We start from the raw sequence: 18,630 nt of genomic DNA, 5'->3' as shown, positions 1-18,630 counted from the left end.
TGCTGTGAGTCATCTGCTCCGGTAAGTCGAAATGGGGGTGGCAGTGAGGTTAGTGACGGAGTTATGTCAGTGAGTAATGGCAGTGGGATTTGTGTGGATGAGCTAGACGAGGACGACGAAGGCGGTGTTAAAAGATATAGAGATGGAATGACAGTTCGCGAGCTTAGTCGGTTGTGGAAATACCTTGGCGGTGCAGATCCGGATATGGATGGGAGGCAACCTCTGATGAATTGAATTGTTTCATTGCTGTCGGGTTTTGTTGGAGACTGATAAGTTATAAAGGTGACGAAAGATGGGGCTCAACTGAGCTACAGATAAGATAAGATCGCCCTTGCCAATTATGTCATTAGCGTCACCTTTTTTTAGAGCTGGACTCTAGGCATTGACCATTTTCAAAAATTGTTCAAAATGTTGTTCCCGTTTATTTAACGACCTCAACCAAGCAAGAAGTCGAACAACCCCTTCTGGCCCCTTGCTTCTTCGAAGGCCATTCTCCATTATTTGTCCTTTGTATTATCTTTGTTTTTTTGATCATTTTCAACGGTCTCTCTTTTTGAACGAATGGTACTATTTATCTGAGTAATGGAGCCCCTGTTATGTAGTCCCTCGCTCTGAAATATAAAAAAAAGCTCCACGTCGATTTTGATTGATTATAACATTTCGGAGATAGGGGTTATGGCAGGTGCGCCGCGAGGAAGCCTTGAAGTGGACTATCTATCTCTTATATACTAGTACTATATATACTTGATATCCATAGGATGTCTTCGTATTTGTGTTTCAAACTAACGGCTTTCTTCCATCTGAGTGACATATATATATAACCTATACTCTATCCCCGATTTCCCATTTGCGTCCGTTTCCTGTGATGCCATCATCGTTTGCCTCGCCGTACCCTCAGAGCACGCAGAGAAATCTATAGAAGATTGTTTCGCAAAAGGTTGAGGCATTGCTTCCGGCGCATAAACAAGAAAACCTTCGTATGGATCATAAGAATGCAAGAGGAATGGCTTGAGGTGAAAATTTGAACCTGGGGGACTGCAAGGGGCGGAAAAGCAGGGGTGACCTGCTCCGGAAGCATGCCAAGGAGTTTGAAAAAGTACAAATTAATGGTGGCAGAGAAGGAGAAAGGAGCGGCGGGAGAGAAAAATGGATCTTGAAATGAAACAGGAGGAGGAGGAAGCTGTGTTGTTTATGGGAGCCCGTCAAGAAGTTGCCTAGCACCATGTAGCGAGGTTTCTACGTCGTCGCTTTGTGTGGTGTGAGGATTCCAATGCCGGGATAGGAGTTGCAATTCCACTCCCAAAGCATGGGGTGAAAGCGGTCGAGGGCCCACCCAGCCTCAGGCGTCGCGCATTTGGAAGCCAGCAGCTGGTTTAAGGCAAAAGCTGACGATTACCTCAAATGTTGAGGAGACATTGGTAAAATCCTTCGTTCTGACTCTTGGGCGCTTAGCACCAATATCTCAAACAGAGTTTGCAGAGTTCATCCAGAAGATTTTCGGACTTGAAGCCGATATCATGATCCTCTCTGCGGAACCCAATCTCAAGCTCTACGGGATCAAAAGGACTGCAAAGTCTGCGGCGTCTCACATCGGCCTTGCTGACCCATCCTGGAATTTGGCACTGGAGATATTCGTCGGATTGCTAACCTAGCTATTGCCGTTGCGATTCGACGGAAAGCACCCGAAATTTTTTTGCCTCTGTTCCTGAAGGAATTAGAAAAACTCCAGGTAACACCTGCTCATCCGATGCATCCGATGCCCCTCCGTTTGGGACAAGAGTGTTTACCTGCTATGCAGGATAGCGTCAATCGGATGAAGGAGGCAGGTCTCCCAGATATAACAGCAGTTCTGGGCGTGGATCTCACGCCAATGCATGAGTTTCAGAAGGGATGCAGTTTCTCCATGGACGAAGAAGCCGCTATGGAAAATGCTATTTTTCGTGTTGATATCCATGTCTTTTGGTGTTTCTTGTCTACTATTCGGCTTGTGGACGAGATGTTGTATATTTTACATGTGCGTTTGTGTATACTAGTATTGAATGTATGATAGCATGTGAACAACGGAATTGCTGGCTTCTTCGGGGACTTACATTTCATGGAGTGTGACGAGCGAAGAGTAACTGCTGCTGTAAGCATCCATGCAGGGTAGCTACGTGCATAGAGGAGCTCCTCCGACTTTGACTGTTCTTGACCATCGGGATTAGCTATGAGTGCTGTGAAATTATCGGATATTTGGCTGTGCTGGGTGTGTAATTCGCTGTAAATTTTTTTTTTTTTTTTCTCTTTTTCTTTCCAGGCCAGAATCCATATATTTAGCTTCGTATCGGGAAAACTAATGACGTCGAGCCAAACCAACTACCAACCTCTATCCAATGCTGAGAGTGCTGGACAGAATCACGAACAACACTCGCAGTACACTAATAGCAGCAACAACTGACAGCATAACAAGGTATTTGGCAGGACGAACTAATGACAATCACTAAACGAAGCCGCCTTAACTCGCGATAATATGAGAACGGCCCTTTGGCTGGGCCGTCTCTGTCCGAAACCCACATCTCAACTATGTCGCTCTCTGCTAGGTGGAATCCCTCCTCCCTCTTCCGCTGGTCACCCGCACCTCATACGCCAGTTATGTCGTCAACACCATGGCCGGAAATCCCTTCACCACAATTACTTTCCATGGCGGAGCTACCACTCCCCTCGCCGCCCACATACCTGGCCCAAGACAAAATATTTCCTATTGGCCGCCACTCTAACTCCAGCTGCCTTCCTCCAGCTCGCTGAAAACGGCATTGAGGATGACACCACGACCGCGGAGAGCGAGATGCTTGCCGCATCCCGCGAGGAAGCGCGGCGGGTGGTTCCAGACGACCTACATGGCATCGTCGGGTTCTACCGGAGTGTATATATTTTCGTGGATCGGTATGTTGTGGAGCCCGTCGCGACGGCGCTGCGAATTTTGTATCTCGTTGCGATTTTTGTGCCAGTGATTGCCACTGTGCCGGCGATTTGGATTGGTCGGAGAGTGAAGCAACGGGATGGGGAGAGGAGTGGGACGCTTTGGTGGTATAGATTTTTAGTTGGGGGGATGGAGAGGGCCGGGCCGGCGTTTATTAAGGTGAGTGGGCTTTTTCCTTCCGTCAAAAGAAGGGGAACGAAGGTGTGATTCGGTAATAGGAAGGGTAGATGGAATTTTACTAATTAAATCCGTGTTTAAATAATAATAATATAGCTAGGTCAATGGGCGGCATCGCGGTCTGATATATTTCCCCCAGAGTTGTGCGCGGAGATGTCTTCACTACATTCGGACGCTCCAGCTCACTCATTACATGCTACAAAGCAGATTATAAGCAAAGCTTTCGACCTGCCGTTTGAAGATATTTTCGAAGAATTTGACGAGAAGCCCCTAGGGGTTGGGGCTATTGCACAAGTATACAAGGCAAAGCTGCGTCCGGATCTTGGTGGGCAGGATAAAATAGCTTGGGATGATAAGCCGCGAAACCTGCGCGCTAAATTGAAAAGGAATGTGGATACATTGGTTAAGAGCAGTCCGCAGCGGGTGCCTTCGTCGTATGTTGCAATAAAAGTACTACATCCTCATGTTCAGAGAATTGTGCGGCGAGATCTCCGGATCATGACCTTTTTTGCACACCTGATCAATGCAATTCCTACAATGGAGTGGTTTTCTTTCCCGGATGAAGTAAAGCAGTTTGGAAACATGATGCGACTTCAGTTGGATTTGCGGATTGAAGCTGCAAACCTCCAGATTTTCCGTAACAACTTTAAATCGCGGACGACTGCATGGTTCCCATATCCATATTCTGAGTATGCGACCAGGGAGGTACTGGTTGAGGAATATGCCCAGGGCATCCCACTATCTACATTCCTGGAGAGCGGTGGGGGCGTATACCAACAGGAAATAGCCCGTGAGGGGCTTGATGCCTTCTTACACATGCTTCTTATCGACAACTTCGTCCATGCGGACCTCCACCCCGGCAACATCATGGTCCGTTTCTACAAACCAGGTCATCTCGATCTCTCTCTCAAGACTTACCGACCAAACACGCCCGCTAGAGAAAAAACCCAAGTCGATGAAACAGAATCAGTCCTCGACCGTCTCCGGCCTCACCAAGGGGACCCAGAGAAGTGGAATGCTGTTCTCTCAGAGATCGACAAGGAAGGTTATCGGCCGCAACTCATCTTCATTGACACAGGCCTCGTCACTCAGCTTAACGGTCACAACCGTCGCAACTTCCTCGACCTGTTCCGTGCAGTGGCTGAGTTTGACGGGTACAAATCTGGCCACCTAATGGTGGAGCGATGCCGGCAACCGGGCGCTGTGATCGACCCGGAGATATTTGCTCTGAAGATGCAGCATCTCGTATTGGCGGTGAAGGGGAGAACCTTTGCGCTAGGCAATGTCAAGATTGGCGATGTCCTGAGCCAGGTGTTGTATATGGTGCGCGCCCACCACGTGCGGCTTGAGGGAGATTTTGTCAATGTCGTCATATCTATCCTTTTATTGGAAGGGATTGGGCGGAGTATGGACCCCGAGTTGGATTTGTTTAAGAGGTACGTTCCTATTTCTTTTCTTGCCTTTTTCCAACTGTTTTCTGAACAAGACATGCTGACCTGTATTGTCAGCGCACTCCCCATCCTCCGGCAACTTGGATCTGGCACGACATTGCTCAAATCCGTGCGGGAGGGTGATACGTCGATGCTGAAGGTATGGGTTGGGCTTGAGGCGCGGACATTTCTGCAAGCAAGCATTGAGAGTGTTGAGATGTGCGTTAAGTATGATCTGCTCTCACCAAATATTTGAAGGGTGAGTATTATTTCATTCATGAGATAATTGATTAGACCAATAGAGCGGCGGGACTTTGTCTATTAAGTAGACGAGGTGGCTCCTTTTTATTTTTTTATTGCTCTTTCTGTGTGATATATTATATATTCTTCCCAATTTATTTTTCGACTATATATATATGGATATATGTATATACCTATCATCCTATCTACATATCATACATCATGCATTCGCCCATGCTCTATAGATATTTTTGCTTGTAACATGTTCAAATATATATGGGTGTCCGTGCGATGCCATGAACAAGGTTAAGCCAACTAAATATGGGACTCCTTGCCAGCGGGCAAAGGGGAGCCACAGTCAAAGGCTATGGTTCACTGGCTGACATCACATTCGCCCCGGCTGGGAAACTTTTTGCAAAGCACCAATGAGGCCTAAACAAGTTACATAAAAAAACCTGCTCTATCCCATGTTGACTAGAATTAAACGGTTCAACATCAACTGCCAGATCGCCGAACGGTCTTGATAGGAGGACACGGCGGTGAAAGCGAAAAAATATTCGGCTACCCCTCTTCATTTGACGTTGTCTGATGCTCTAGTGTTTTCGTTTCTTTTTCCACTTCGTTCTCAAGTATTGATTTATTTAGATTAAAAACTCCAAAAACTAACTACTCCTCGCCGTTTCATATCATGATCGATATCGACTTATTTTACTGTGCATCTGCAATATTTATCTATAACGGATAAATCGTAACACATTAATAAACTTTCGAACCAAGGTTCAGGCTTGCCTTCAGTTTGGTCCGCAGCTTGAAACGCCTCTTCTGCGACTTTACAAATCGCGTTCAGGCATGTTATAAAACCAGAACTTCAGCCATTATACTAAAAGGAGATTTTCTCCCTTTCCAAGGTTTCAAGCCCGGGGTTTTGTGTCTTGAAGCCAAAAACATCATACATATGCCCGGCCCCTTGAGAGCAGGCGATGCAGACGCCGGATTCTATCCCACGCCACTTCCGCCGACCGGGCGACGATGGATACCGTACGCCTACAATCGAAGATGTTGAGAAATATTGCGAGTTTCCATTCGTAGACGAATTGCTATGTGTATCGGAATCACAATGTGACATTCCTATTACGCCCGTCCTTGATCGACTCCGTTCTCGCGCATCTCAATACACTACCGGCTCGAAACACATCGGCCATGATGCCACTACAACTGGAATGCAACTTAACGAGAGGAAGTCGACCAATATTTCCGAAGCCTTCAACAATTACAATAAAGATGCTGATTCGCTGCCGCTGGACTTACCTTGGAAAGAGAGAATTCGACACTTTACCTGGGCGTTTTTCACGCTGACGATGGCCACGGGGGGCTTGGCGAATGTGTTATATTTAAGTATGTCAAAACAGATATAATGAAAAATATATTGATAGACTTGTTATATCCCTCTGCGGTCCATGTCTATTTTCTCCCATATGTGCCAACCTTACTTCTACTTGGATATGAATACTAAAAGGGCCGGCCAGTTCCATACCGCTTCCGAGGCCTAGATACAATAGGCAGTGTTGTCATGCTTATCAACATTTTCTTATACTGCTGCATCTGGGGCCTGTTGCTCACACGGTTTTATTACTACCCATATACATTCAAAGCATCCATCACGCATCCGACAGAGTCTCTATATGTTCCGGCGTCGATCGTCTCGTTTGGGACAATCCTCATTAATCTCTCACAATATGGCCCTCCGAAAGCCGGAGAATGGCTCAGTACAACTATGTGGATCCTATTCTGGGTCAACGCCACACTGGCTGTAATATTTTCTGCCGGCATATATCTGACTATGTGCGTACCTTGTATCCACTTTTTGAACATCTATTGACTCGGTTTTGTCTAGATGGTCAACTCAAACCTTTACAATCGCCCAGATGACACCTGTGTGGATATTCCCCGCGTACCCGATGCTGATCATCGGTTCTCACGCCAGCGTGTTAAGCAAGAGCTTATCGCAGAGACGGTCTCTCGACATGATAATCGGAGGCACGACCATCCAAGGCGTCGGCTTTCTTGTCTCATTGACAGTCTACTCGGCATTCATATACAGACTGATGACGCAGAAGCTGCCGAAGGAAAATCTGCGTCCTGGCATGTTTGTCTCCGTGGGGCCGAGTGCGTTTACAGTCGCTGGCCTGGTGGGTATGGCCAATAATACGAGCCGGGCGTTCCCGCCGGGCTTCATGGGCGACGGCCGTTTGGCTGCAGATGTCATTCGAATCGTGGCGAATTTCACTGCGTTGTGGCTTTGGGGGTATGTTTATTCATGCATGATACGTATCTTCTGAAATCATTATGTGTAGAAGCGAGACACTAACGCAAAAAAAACTATAAAATAACCCAGCCTCGCCATCTTCTTCTTCTTCATTGCCGTCTTCGCCCATTGGTCAGCCGTTGGCCGTGGCCGCATGATCTTCTCCATGACCTGGTACTCATTCGTCTTCCCCAACACGGCGCTGGCGGCTGCCACTTTCGCCATTGGCAATGCATTCGGGTCTGAGGCGATCAAGATCATAGGCTGTGTGATGGCCGTTCTGCTAGTGGTGACATATTGCTTCGTTACGAGTATGATGGTGCGGGCAATCATTTTGCGCCATATCTTATGGCCACGGAAGGGCGAGGATAAGGATGAGGGTGGGTTTAAGATGAGCGAGATTCAGCCAGCTGCGCCCCCGATCCAGGGTGGATAAATTACCAAAGATCGGTAAGAGTGGATTAGTAGTTTAACACAGTCAGATTTTTTTTTTTTTCTATTTTTCTCCTTAGTATATATTTTCGTTTTCTTTTTCGTTTCTTTTTTCTTGGCTGGGGGGAGAGCTCGAGGAAGATTGTCTGGGTTTTGTGATACCCATAACAGCTCTTGATTAGGTTGTTACTTCCTCTTTTCTTTTCTTCTTGGCTGATATATATATATATATGTGTGTGTGTGTGTGTGTGTGTGTGTGAATGGTGTTTCCATTGGAGTTAGGGAGTCAAATGGATGAAGTGAAAAATTGGATGCCCAAATAGATATAATTCACCTCATTTTAGCATCCATCGGTAAATATAGAACAGCATACTTCATTTAAATAGAATTGACTTCATCAGATGATGAAAATCCACGCCTCCACAGTCTTAAACAACCCTCCTCACCTTCCCCGTTTCAACCTCATACACCCATCCAGAAATAGGAATCCCAGACGTAACGAGCACATGCTCATTCAACCACTTAACATCCCCCCTCACAGACTCCTCAAGCTGTGGAAAGGGCCGAAAGTCCGCCAGCTCGCTCCTCAACGCCTGGCGCACCTTCAACCCGATATCCACAGTGCTTTGATCACCATCAGCAGCAGCAGCAGCAACATCGCCCACTAAATTTTCCTCAGCGAGCGCATGTGCCTGTTCATTTGTAAATGTCAACATGCCACAGCCCGTGTGCTTGACGAGTAGGATCTCTCGAGTTCCCAGCAGCTGCTGCGAGATTACAATAGAGCGTAGAGCGTCGCTGGCGTCCGCACCGGCGTTGCGGATTACATGGGCATCGCCGAGGGATATGCCGAATGCAGCGGCAGGGTCGATGCGGGCGTCCATACATGTTACTGGTAAACAGTGTTAAGGTGTTTCTTCCGGGAGAGATTGGGGAGGGGATGTATTATCCATGGACATACGGACGAGGTATTTCTTCGCGGGTGGCAGGGCTAGGTGGCCCTGATCAAAGGTGTTTGCATACTGCGTATTTTGGTCGTGGAGATTTTGTTGGATTGGAGTTGCCATTGTCGTGGCTGTTTCGTGGTGTTTAGTATATTTACGATGCAAATAAGCTGTGCCTTTAGAATAAGATCTGGGAATATTGTAAATTTATATATTCCCTATCGTGATTCTAAAGTTGGGTGATGTGAATGCCATAATTAGTAGACGATCTCAAAATATCTATGGGGTATTGATTGTTATTCTCATAGATGGCATCCAGTCCCATTTGCAGTTTAGATTGGGGTATAGCATAAAAGAACAATCATCTTAAAGTCAAGCCTGTTGATTATTTGTCTTACAATATAACAAATAAACTGCGAATATCCACTTTGGGGGAAACATGGCAGTTTCATCTTAAATATTTTCATAGGAAAGTGAACATCTTGTCCTTTGCAATATATGAAAGCTGTCACTCACATGAACAAGAAGTAAATTCCACTTGGAGCCTTTCACATAGCCTGTGGTCTTGATGCCAGCTCGAATATCGGGATCCGAAATCTCCAGTTCCTCTCAACTATATTGACGTATTGGCATCTTGGAGAGTAGAATGGGATATATATACGGAGTTCTCCTCCTCCAACCCCCAGCCCCTCCACAACTATTTTCCATCCCCTCGCTCATCTCGATCGTCAGAGCATAAAATGTCACAGAAGGGATATCACGCATTGAAGAGGAACGATTAGCTCATTTTGAACAAATGGCACAAGGTTCAAATGACGCCATGTGACGGCATGAGGGGCCATCCCCTCAATTTTTGGAGCGTTAACAGCGTTGCTCTTTCTTTTGCTTTTTCCCTCTGCATTGTTGCCCTATGAGAATGAGCTTTCTAAAATGCGGGGAAATTTTGCTTTATTTTCTCCAGGTTGTCAGTAGCGCTCTCGGTGAGGGAGTTTATGAAAAGTATCAGTAAGAACTCACATTACGCAGCATATGAAAATTGCTTGTTCGGTTTCCATATATAGATACACCCCGGATGGTTGATTGTGGAGAGTGAAATATCCCGGGTTTATCCACAAGAATACGATCATACAATGCCTCAAATATATATTTGTATATTCGCGGCGTCGGGTAATATCATTCTCATCCAGCACCTCAGGCACATGCAGTTTCCGCGCTTCGAGACAAATAGCACCCAGCAGCCATGTAAGAAAAACTTGACGGCCGCTGGATATCAAAGACCTCAAGGACGTTGATTGAGGTCATGATGTCCTATAAAATAGCCGTAGATAGACAGCTGAGCTCGATCCTCTGCTGCCGGGAACCAGGTCTCCCTGGTGGTGGAGAGTCTCTAGCGCGAGGCTAGCCGGTCAGCCAGCGTTATAAATGGCGGGCCTGCCAGTTCCTCTCTCATAGGAGATTTAAAGGTTTGTCCTTGCGGCACACTATCCATTGATCGGAATCGTGTTCACGGTGTTCAGTGAGAAATCGCCGATATGGGTGATGTCAAACCTCTCCTCCTAGAAGTCAAATATACTATATCTGTCTGCCAGGGAACCCTCAAAGTCTAAGGCTGTTATTATATGAATCCTAGATGTGAACGGCTGGAGGCTCCAGGTAACTGTGGCCGGAAACAACTCCAATTTGAAGAGAGCCAATTTCTATCCGTTACTCAGAATTTGTGTAACCGAGGACTCTGAGTCAAGTAACGGTTGTATCTTTTGTCCCAACCGTTTTATCACAGCCCCTGTGAGACGGGATTTTGTGCGGTTTTTCCACTGCAACAGAAGGATCAATCCCTCGTCTTACAACGGATACCTGCACCAAGGCTCTATCTAGTGATTGTTAAACCAGATTGAAGCTTCGGGAACTCAAATTAACTGCCTTGATACTTCTCTCAGTCTTGGGATTTGGCCGGATATCATGTGATATGCGCTTTCTCAACCCAGACTTATTGGTTGAGCTGAGCTTCTAAATCAAACCATAACAATTCTTTTCTGGATACGTCTTTGTCAAAAAATTACCACGAATTCGTTTTCCTGGAAGGGGAACAATCACAAGTATTCTTATTGCCAATGGCTGACAACCGCAAATCCGTCCTGATCACAGGGTAGGTTGTGTGAAAATCTATATTTTCATATACACATATTTTACGTATCACACGAATAGCCGAGTTTGCTGACTGCGCAATACGCATATACAGCTGTTCTCCCGGTGGCATTGGCCATTCCCTGGCGCGAGAGTTCCACCGCAACGGCCTTCGCGTCCTCGCGACTGCAAGAGATAAAAGTTCACTCATCAGCCTCAAAGAACAGGGGATTGAAACGCTGAGCTTAGTCGTGGATAAGGAGGAGAGTAGGAAGGCATGCCGTGATGAAGTTGAGCTTTTGCTCAAGGGGAAAGGTCTTGATTATCTGGTTAACAATGCGTGGGTGCCCAACTTTTCTTGAATTGATCAACCAATGCTAATTTAAAGTAGTGGATTAGGTATGTTAATTTCTGCCGTCGGAATAGGAGGTCTGAAAAATTAAGACATGAGAACAACTCTGCTATGCTTTAGGCATGCATTGTCGAACATATATTAACCCTGGATGAACTAGGCTATACCGTCCCTGTCTTGGACGTTAACCTCCAAAAAGCCCGAGAAGTCTTTGAGACGAATTTCATCTCAGTCATTGCAATGTGCCAAGAATTCGCACCGCTGATTATAAAGGCCAAGGGCACAATCGTTCAAATAGGGTCCGTTGCAGGAGTAAGTGTTTTTAAGTCCTTATTGATACATTTTCGTTTCTGGGTAGATTTCACTGACAATTCATCCCAGATAATCCCATATGTCTTTGGAGGCGTTTACAATGCGTCAAAGGCCGCCCTCCACTCTCTCAGTGATTCTCTCAGAGTAGAACTTGCGCCATTCGGGTTCGTTGAAACCCCTCCTTCGAGTTCAAGACAGCTATTTCATTCCCTACCCAGATAACCACCCTTGCGCCCACCTAAAAAAAAAAATTATTGCATCAAACCAAAGCCAAATTAGCGGACCGCGAAAGCTAACCATACCATTTCCATTCCTGATTCTCATAACACCAGCGTCCAAGTAACAACCATAATAACGGGCGGCGTGAAATCTAACATCGCGCGTACAGCCCACACCCTCCCTGAAACCTCCCTGTATCAGCCCGTCAAAGCCGAGTACGCACGACGCATCGGCCACAGCCAGGAGGGCGCCTTGTCAAACGAAGCCTATGCACGAACCGTAGTGACCCAGATCTTGTATGGGTCGGCCCCGTTGCGTTGGATCCGCTGGCTGCTTCTGTGGCCGTTTGGGGGCCGTGGAATACGCCGCAGTGGTAAGTATGTTTGGGCAGGGAATCGGTCAACTCTTTTATGGTTTTTGAATTGCGGGTGGACGTGGTTTGGTTTGATCCAGTGGTGGATGGCCAGGACATTTAATTTGTGGAAGTTGAAGAAGTGAAGGGTGAGGTGGTGAGAAGTGGATGAGAGGGGGATGGATGATTATGATGGAGAGAGACTTGGGTTTGGAAGGTATTTTGATAAATTCCCCTCTCCCTATTGTACTGTACTAGTCGTCTATAAAATCTGAGAAGCGCTTTTTGACCTAAAAGGGCGTCGCGAGTGTTCTTCATCTGCGAGATCGCGACGATATGATGGGGGCATGATTGAATACCCATCCTTCCAAGGTAGCCAAATTGGGACTATTTCTAGTGGTTTAGGGCCCCCGATTGACGAGCCATTTTACCACATATATGGATCCGAATACTCATTGATTCTAGAAATGTACAATGATGATATTTCAACTAGCCAGTCCACTCTACATTGAGTAGAAAGGGGAAATAAGAGTAGAACATGGTCCAAGAATGCACATAAGCCCAAGCAAAGCAGTAAATAAGAAAATACATAAGTACACTTATGCGAAAATAACAAACTCTAAAAGGTAATAAGGTACAACAGAAAAGGGTAATGGCATCCAATGGCAACAACGGCACAAAAGGGGGTAGGGCCGTGGGCGGTGCGGAGCTTGCACAGCACCGTAAAAGTTTATTTTATCCAGAAAATCACACAGAAAAACAGAGAACCCCTCACATAGGCATCCCACGGGTTCTAAATTAAGGAGGTAGAAATGAAAGGCGGCAAAGAGTTATGCAAGAGGGGATAACCTTGTTCTTGATGTCGAAAGAGGTTTACTGTTAAGAATGCAGAGTTGCACGCGCTGTCGCATACTCCCAGGAACACCACTTGCAGTTTCTTTTAAACATAGTGTCACAAACGAGAGCATGGTTTCCTGCATCAGGCAGCTAGAAACCGTGTGCGCGTGGGTGTGTACCGTATTGATTAGAGAACCAGGAGGCTGAAATCGTTATCATGAATACGTACGTATACAAATACACATCCCCGGGGGTTGGGCGGGTTGCAGACATGGTGACGTATGCGCGGAGCGTATCAAGAACAAGGGAGACAGATAACGGTAAAGGAGAGGAATGGAAGAAAGAAAATAGCACAACTCAGAGACCATGTGGCTTTTCATTTAAATACCAAGCGAGAACTCTACGCCCACGTCGATATCACGGGCCATTTTGACGACTTTGGAGAACTGGACAGATTTTTCAGCGGCATTTTGCAGATCTTCCATGGAAAAGATTTTGAGGCCGGATTCGTTGATCTATTGGTTATGGTTAGCTAATTTTATCACATTGTTATTTTTGCAGAGAGGGCTCCGTGGTAATTAGGATGGATGGCCATACCAGCTCGTGCGCTTTAGCCATGTTGGTTCCTTGCAAACGTGCGACAATCGGTGTGCGAAGATTCATTTCGTTAACAACATTGATCAAACCTTGAGCGATGGCATCACATCTAACGATACCACCGAAAATGTTGACAAAAATGGCAGTGACCTTGGGGTCGCTGGTTATTAGCTCGAAAGCAGCTCTAATAGCTTGTGGGGTAGCACCGCCACCAACGTCGAGGAAGTTGGCGGGATTGCCACCGTTGAGTTTGATAATGTCCATGGTTGCCATTGCAAGGCCAGCGCCGTTGACTTTGGGGGCCGTAAGCAAAGAATCATCAAGTCAGCGGTTAAATTGTTGGCTTACCCAGACACCCAATATCTCCGTCCAATTTAATGAAGTTCAATCCAGATCTAGAACACATTCCTTGTCAGCGAGTAAACTTATAGAAAATGAAATTTGGGGAAACGAACTCCGCAGCCTTGACCTCATCCGGGTCTTCCTGGGTAGTATCTCTCCATGAGAAAATTTCCTTTTGTCTAAATTCGGCATTATCATCAAATCCAAGCTTAGCATCCATGGCAAGAACTTCATGCTCAGTAGTCTCACAAAGAGGGTTTATCTCGATTTGTGTGGCATCCTTCTCCATGAAGACTTTGTAAAGCTTTTGAATGGTATTCTTGGCTTCTTCCAAGCATTGTTCCGAAAATCCCAGGTCCTTGGCAATATTCCTTGCCATCTCATCCGTGACACCGACATTGATGTCGACACTGGTAGTGGTGATGGCATCGGGCGTTTCCTTGGCGACTGTCTCGATATCTACACCACCTTGTGATGAAGAAACGATGACTGGTGCTTGAGTCTGCCTATCCATCAGAATAGCTAGGTAGAATTCTCGTCGGGCAAATTTGCGCTCGCAGATATATACGGCATTGCAGATGCGACCTTGGGCGCCGGTTTGTTTAGTGACGAGCTTGTGGCCGATCATCTGATCCGCAAACATCTTGGCCTCAGTCGGTCTACATCTCAAGTTCAGCATAGATTCTATGTGTTAAGAAAAAGGGCGCACACGAGAGGGAAAAAAAACGTACGAATATATAACGCGCACACCACCCTTCAGGCCATTATCAAAAGTGCCCTTCCCTCGGCCACCGGCGAGAACCTGAGCCTTAATCACCAGATCCTCCGCACCTATTAGAGATCCATTAGCAATACGGACACCCATTTATCCCGTATCGAATGGAACGGACCAATCTGTTTGGCTACAGCTTCTGCTTCCTCTGCGGTTCGGGCAACTTCGCCCTTAGGAACGCCTACCCCATACTATATCCACCCTTCATCAGTGCCATCCCTATCATTTTCTATTCCGGCATGGCCCGGAGAAGTACGTACTGTTTTCAGGAGGTTTGCGGAGAGGTATTCATGGATGGAGAGGTTTCTTCTTTGCTGCTGGGCAAAGCGACTAGGAATCGGCGTCCTCTGTAAGGGAGATGGGATAAAAATTAGCATCGACTACGCCCTGTACTAGGCCATAAGTATTGGCAATACCCCACTACTTCTCTGTCTCAAAAAAGTACGATAACTTTGACGGGCTTGCCAATATTGATTTCCTAGTACTATTTATGTCTTTTCTCTGATCGGGGCTGTTGTTAAATGGTAGCCAGAGGAGAGTTTGACAACTTACTGCAGAGGCTCTGAAAGTCGCAGCAATTGGATTGCTACGGACGAGTTTGAACATCGTGGGCAATTCAACTCGGCGAGGAACACAAAAGAGATGGTATAATAAAGAAGAAAAGAAAACGGTGGAAGGATGGAAGGAAGAAGCAGTGGGGAGAGTTCGCTGCGGTTGGATGAGGTCGCAGTAGTATTGGACCGTATATCCAAGCTACGGATGTGGTTTAGTGGTAAAGAACATTGTCACGCTATGTACGTATTTTTAGTATATTTCTTTGGTGAGAGACATGATCTACAAACGTTGTTATAGGCATCTGCCAATAACTTCAAAATGTCTATCTCCACATCCGAAGCAGATATAGTCTTCAACAGAGCGAACGTGGCCCTGGCACGCAGCCAGCGCCTCATCGCATCATGGCTGCCCCCCAAAACTGCTGAAGAGATCGCCAACACGAAAACCGAGGAGGAACTACTGCGGGAAGAGGACGAGATATTTACCCCCGTTCCGGAGAAGTGTGTTATCATCCTTTCAATCAGTCCTGCCCACCCCCACGTATACACCATCGTTGCGCTCTATAAATCAGTTATATGTCGCACACTAAATAGAACTCTAACTGGCTCCCCTTCTTTCCAGGCTAGGACTCGGTGCACCCGTCCCAAAAAGCCAGGAAGATAACAGCTTCAATCGCACAGAGCTCAGCGCCAACGAGAAACTACGAAAACAGCTTCTGGGCAAGAATTACAAGAAATTCACTTCAAACATGCCGGTGAATGGTTCACGGGATCCTCGACTGCTGCTGGAGAAGAAGCAACAGCAACACCGCCAACATGCCAAAGAACAACCACAAAGCGATGACGAGGATGAAGGACGATCTTCCTTGGGCAGGAATAAAAGAAAGATCGTAACGGAGAAGACAATTCAGGCTGGGGCAGATGGTGGTGCTGCTATAGCTACCCCTACGACGACTGCAACGACAATTGGAAATGGCGATATTGACGACCTTGAATCAGATGATGGAAGCCCGCAACGCAGCGCTCAACGGAAGAAGCCGGCCAGTTATCTCGACGAGCTCTTATCGGAACGATCGAAAAAGAAAAAGAGGAAAAAGAACAAAAAGCAGTCGTAGCAGTTTATGTAGCAGAAAAATTCAACCCATTGAAAATGGCTGATTCTAAAACGTGGGAGTTCGGGCACCATTTTTCCTTTCCTCTGTGTGCTCTTTTACATTGATGGAAAACTCAGCAGGCAGTATAAATAGATCGCGGGGCCCCTGGAATAAATTTACAGAATCGATTCCACATTTTTCGTAGATATAGGGAAATTCTGTTGCGAAGATTGAACCCCAATCAGTTCCCAACATCTTTGGAAAAAGGGGTGAGCTGAGCTGACCAGTGCCATCGGCGGATATCTCATGTGCATGGTGCATATAGTTATAAGTTGATAGCAATGGGATCCGGCACATATAATCAAGTTGATTTGGTTTAAGAGGAGGGGTGGAACTGGACTTCTCACCACCTTGGGCAAACCTCTGCCACATATGTCAATCTCTGCCCCCTCAATGCAAATATCTCATACACCATGATTCGGCATTTTATTATTATTCGATTGTCTTTGAGAAGATATCTAGATTTTCATGAAATCAGCACTTGATGGATCTTTAATGCTTTGATTCTGATAAATTTTTAGAGAAATGTAAAATATATATATTAAATATCTATTTTAATAAAACAATTAGTTTGTTGTTCATGATGAATGTAATCAATTGTTAATCATATCTTGATTTTGACTTGGTATCAATCATATAACTTTTGCTACCTTGGCATCGTGCACCAAGCAGCGGAATTGTCATGCCACAACACCTGCAGGCGTATGCTACGGGCTCCAATAACAAGTCGCCGCTGTATTGTGTGTGACCTTTATAAGACTGCCTAGGATATCTCTTGGGAACCAGTTGACGTTGTGCCGAGATTCAATGCGTCTCTAATCTACGTCCCGCCCCACTCCACCCCGCCCCGCCCCATCCCATCCCAGTGCGATCCCATGTTTCTTGCCTGGCCCACGACTAGCCGACCGACTAATAGTAAAAGGGAAAGATTTTGGGGCATAAAATTGAATTGGGTCGGATTGGATGGGTTGGTGGAAGTGGCTGTTTTGTTTGTTGCTTTTTCTCAATGAAGTAAATAAATGTAGAAGAACAAAACGAAGCATAAATCAACGCATATTTGATTAGCCAAATCAATTTTTTAAATGACAAATGCGACTAATCCGACATATACATATTCCAAACAATTCCGACATTCCAATAAGCATTATATATAGAATATAGTAAATAGTAACGTAGAAAAAGGTTGAACAGCCAAGCCAAACCAAGGTCAACACTAGACAGGTCATATATATGTATGCGCTTCTTTTAAAAAACCACAGAAATAAAAAAAAAAAATGGTGTATCACAAGTTATAATCAAGAAAAAGAAAGAATGTAGGGTTAAGTAGCTAATTGAGTAAATGAGAAGAAGGGAGGAAGAGGAATGAGAAAGGAAGGTGGGAGGGAGAAGTAAATGAAAGAAATAAGAAAACACGGTTTGGTTTGGTTAGAGATGAAATTGAGTTAGTCCAAGCAAGAAGATAAGAACAAAATATTGTTACCAAAACAAACCACAGTTTGGGGGAAAGGTGTGGACCTGCCGTGCTGTGCCGTGCCATGACTTATAATATAAACAAACATGTCAGGAGGCAGAATTATAAAAAGAAATAAAAAAAATAAGTAAATAAAAAATAAAACTAAAAAAATCATCTAGCAAAACATACGCTCGTTTCCCCTCCGCAGTTCTTATTGTAACCGCTTCCTTTTTCGATCCTCCCCAACCCCATCATCCTCGCCCGGCCGCTCCCGCTCCGCCGTCGCCGCTGTCGGATTCAATAGCGAATGCACATTACTTGCCATACTCGACCGGCGCGTGGCAGGCAACGAGTCCCCAGCTGGGCGAGGGAATTTCGGCCCGCCAACAGACCATCCACTTTCCGGATTCAACGAGGAGGACGAGGACGAGGAGTGTGCAGCGAGTGGGTGTTGGGGTGGGTGTGGGTGTGTTTGTGTTTGCGAATATGTATGTGGATAAGGCGGGTGCGGTGCTGCACCGGGTAGCTGGGGTGGGGCGGCGACGGGGTCGATAGATATGGGCGGCGGTGGGGAGGAGTGTCTGGATGTGTCTTGGTTGGTGTTACGGCGGGGGCAGCCCATTTCATACCTGGCGAGGAGGTTGCGGACATGTTGGTGGTTTGCAGTCGGGAGCGGAGGGGCTTGATTCATGGAGATGTTGTTGGTGTTCGTGTTGTTCGGGTGGTGAGCGGTCTGTTGCGGGGAAGGTGGCCATTGAGGGGAAGCGTGGTTAGGGGCGGAGGGTGAGGTAGCGTTGTTGTTTGTTGCTCCCCAACCATGTTCGCGAATGTCTGCAGAGGTGTGACGGCGGCCGAGATTAGGGCCTGCCGCCGCTACAGAGGAGAGGGGATGAGGGGCAGGTTGTTGGGGTGGGATTTGGGGGCGGTTGTAATTTGGTGATGAGTTAGCGGCACCAATTGACCCGTATCGACGAGGAGATACGGCAAGGTGGGCTGGAACAGGAGCTTGGGCCATGGAGGGGCGCCGGCTCTCGTCTTGAGGCATCTGGCGCGGGGAGAGTGGCGGACCGGAATG

General features: G+C 46.4%; 8 protein-coding genes across 8 annotated transcripts; 5 read left to right on the top strand and 3 right to left on the bottom strand.

Moving 5' to 3' along the window:
* Nucleotides 1-1,146: 1,146 nt before the first annotated feature.
* HCBG_08299 (uncharacterized protein) lies at nucleotides 1,147-1,652 on the top strand (the record flags this gene model as incomplete). Its single annotated transcript, XM_045435348.1, has 2 exons — nucleotides 1,147-1,187; nucleotides 1,283-1,652. The coding sequence occupies 2 exons, from the start codon at nucleotides 1,147-1,149 to the stop codon at nucleotides 1,650-1,652; spliced, it is 411 nt and encodes a 136-aa protein (XP_045283840.1).
* Nucleotides 1,653-2,509: 857 nt separating this feature from the next.
* HCBG_08298 (uncharacterized protein) lies at nucleotides 2,510-4,976 on the top strand (the record flags this gene model as incomplete). Its single annotated transcript, XM_045435347.1, has 3 exons — nucleotides 2,510-3,118; nucleotides 3,233-4,572; nucleotides 4,645-4,976. 3 exons carry the CDS (start codon nucleotides 2,510-2,512, stop codon nucleotides 4,820-4,822), a joined length of 2,127 nt encoding a protein of 708 aa, XP_045283839.1.
* A 520-nt stretch (nucleotides 4,977-5,496) lies between these two features.
* Nucleotides 5,497-7,547, top strand: HCBG_08297 (uncharacterized protein; the record flags this gene model as incomplete). Its single annotated transcript, XM_045435346.1, has 4 exons — nucleotides 5,497-6,201; nucleotides 6,333-6,648; nucleotides 6,701-7,111; nucleotides 7,202-7,547. The coding sequence occupies 4 exons, from the start codon at nucleotides 5,787-5,789 to the stop codon at nucleotides 7,545-7,547; spliced, it is 1,488 nt and encodes a 495-aa protein (XP_045283838.1).
* A 424-nt stretch (nucleotides 7,548-7,971) lies between these two features.
* HCBG_08296 (carbonic anhydrase) lies at nucleotides 7,972-8,610 on the bottom strand (the record flags this gene model as incomplete). The annotated part of the gene is made up of 2 exons (XM_045435345.1): nucleotides 7,972-8,435; nucleotides 8,505-8,610. The coding sequence occupies 2 exons, from the start codon at nucleotides 8,608-8,610 to the stop codon at nucleotides 7,972-7,974; spliced, it is 570 nt and encodes a 189-aa protein (XP_045283837.1).
* A 1,988-nt stretch (nucleotides 8,611-10,598) lies between these two features.
* HCBG_08295 (uncharacterized protein) lies at nucleotides 10,599-12,296 on the top strand (the record flags this gene model as incomplete). Its single annotated transcript, XM_045435344.1, has 5 exons — nucleotides 10,599-10,633; nucleotides 10,727-10,955; nucleotides 11,084-11,275; nucleotides 11,345-11,439; nucleotides 11,608-12,296. 5 exons carry the CDS (start codon nucleotides 10,599-10,601, stop codon nucleotides 11,990-11,992), a joined length of 936 nt encoding a protein of 311 aa, XP_045283836.1.
* A 7-nt stretch (nucleotides 12,297-12,303) lies between these two features.
* Nucleotides 12,304-15,057, bottom strand: HCBG_08294 (succinyl-CoA ligase beta-chain; the record flags this gene model as incomplete). Its single annotated transcript, XM_045435343.1, has 8 exons — nucleotides 12,304-13,198; nucleotides 13,281-13,573; nucleotides 13,629-13,675; nucleotides 13,736-14,281; nucleotides 14,354-14,453; nucleotides 14,513-14,585; nucleotides 14,655-14,741; nucleotides 14,947-15,057. The coding sequence occupies 8 exons, from the start codon at nucleotides 14,998-15,000 to the stop codon at nucleotides 13,064-13,066; spliced, it is 1,335 nt and encodes a 444-aa protein (XP_045283835.1).
* A 210-nt stretch (nucleotides 15,058-15,267) lies between these two features.
* On the top strand, nucleotides 15,268-16,063 carry HCBG_08293 (uncharacterized protein; the record flags this gene model as incomplete). The annotated part of the gene is made up of 2 exons (XM_045435342.1): nucleotides 15,268-15,449; nucleotides 15,571-16,063. The coding sequence occupies 2 exons, from the start codon at nucleotides 15,268-15,270 to the stop codon at nucleotides 16,061-16,063; spliced, it is 675 nt and encodes a 224-aa protein (XP_045283834.1).
* A 1,703-nt stretch (nucleotides 16,064-17,766) lies between these two features.
* HCBG_08292 (flocculation suppression protein) lies at nucleotides 17,767-18,625 on the bottom strand (the record flags this gene model as incomplete). The annotated part of the gene is made up of 1 exon (XM_045435341.1): nucleotides 17,767-18,625. One exon carries the CDS (start codon nucleotides 18,598-18,600, stop codon nucleotides 17,767-17,769), a length of 834 nt encoding a protein of 277 aa, XP_045283833.1.
* Nucleotides 18,626-18,630: the final 5 nt, after the last annotated feature.

Source organism: Histoplasma capsulatum (assembly GCF_000150115.1).
Source record: "Histoplasma capsulatum G186AR genomic scaffold supercont2.15, whole genome shotgun sequence".
NCBI lineage: Eukaryota > Fungi > Ascomycota > Eurotiomycetes > Onygenales > Ajellomycetaceae > Histoplasma > Histoplasma capsulatum.
The sequence above is the reverse complement of the archived record's forward strand: the minus strand, read 5'-3'. Positions and strand labels throughout refer to the sequence as shown.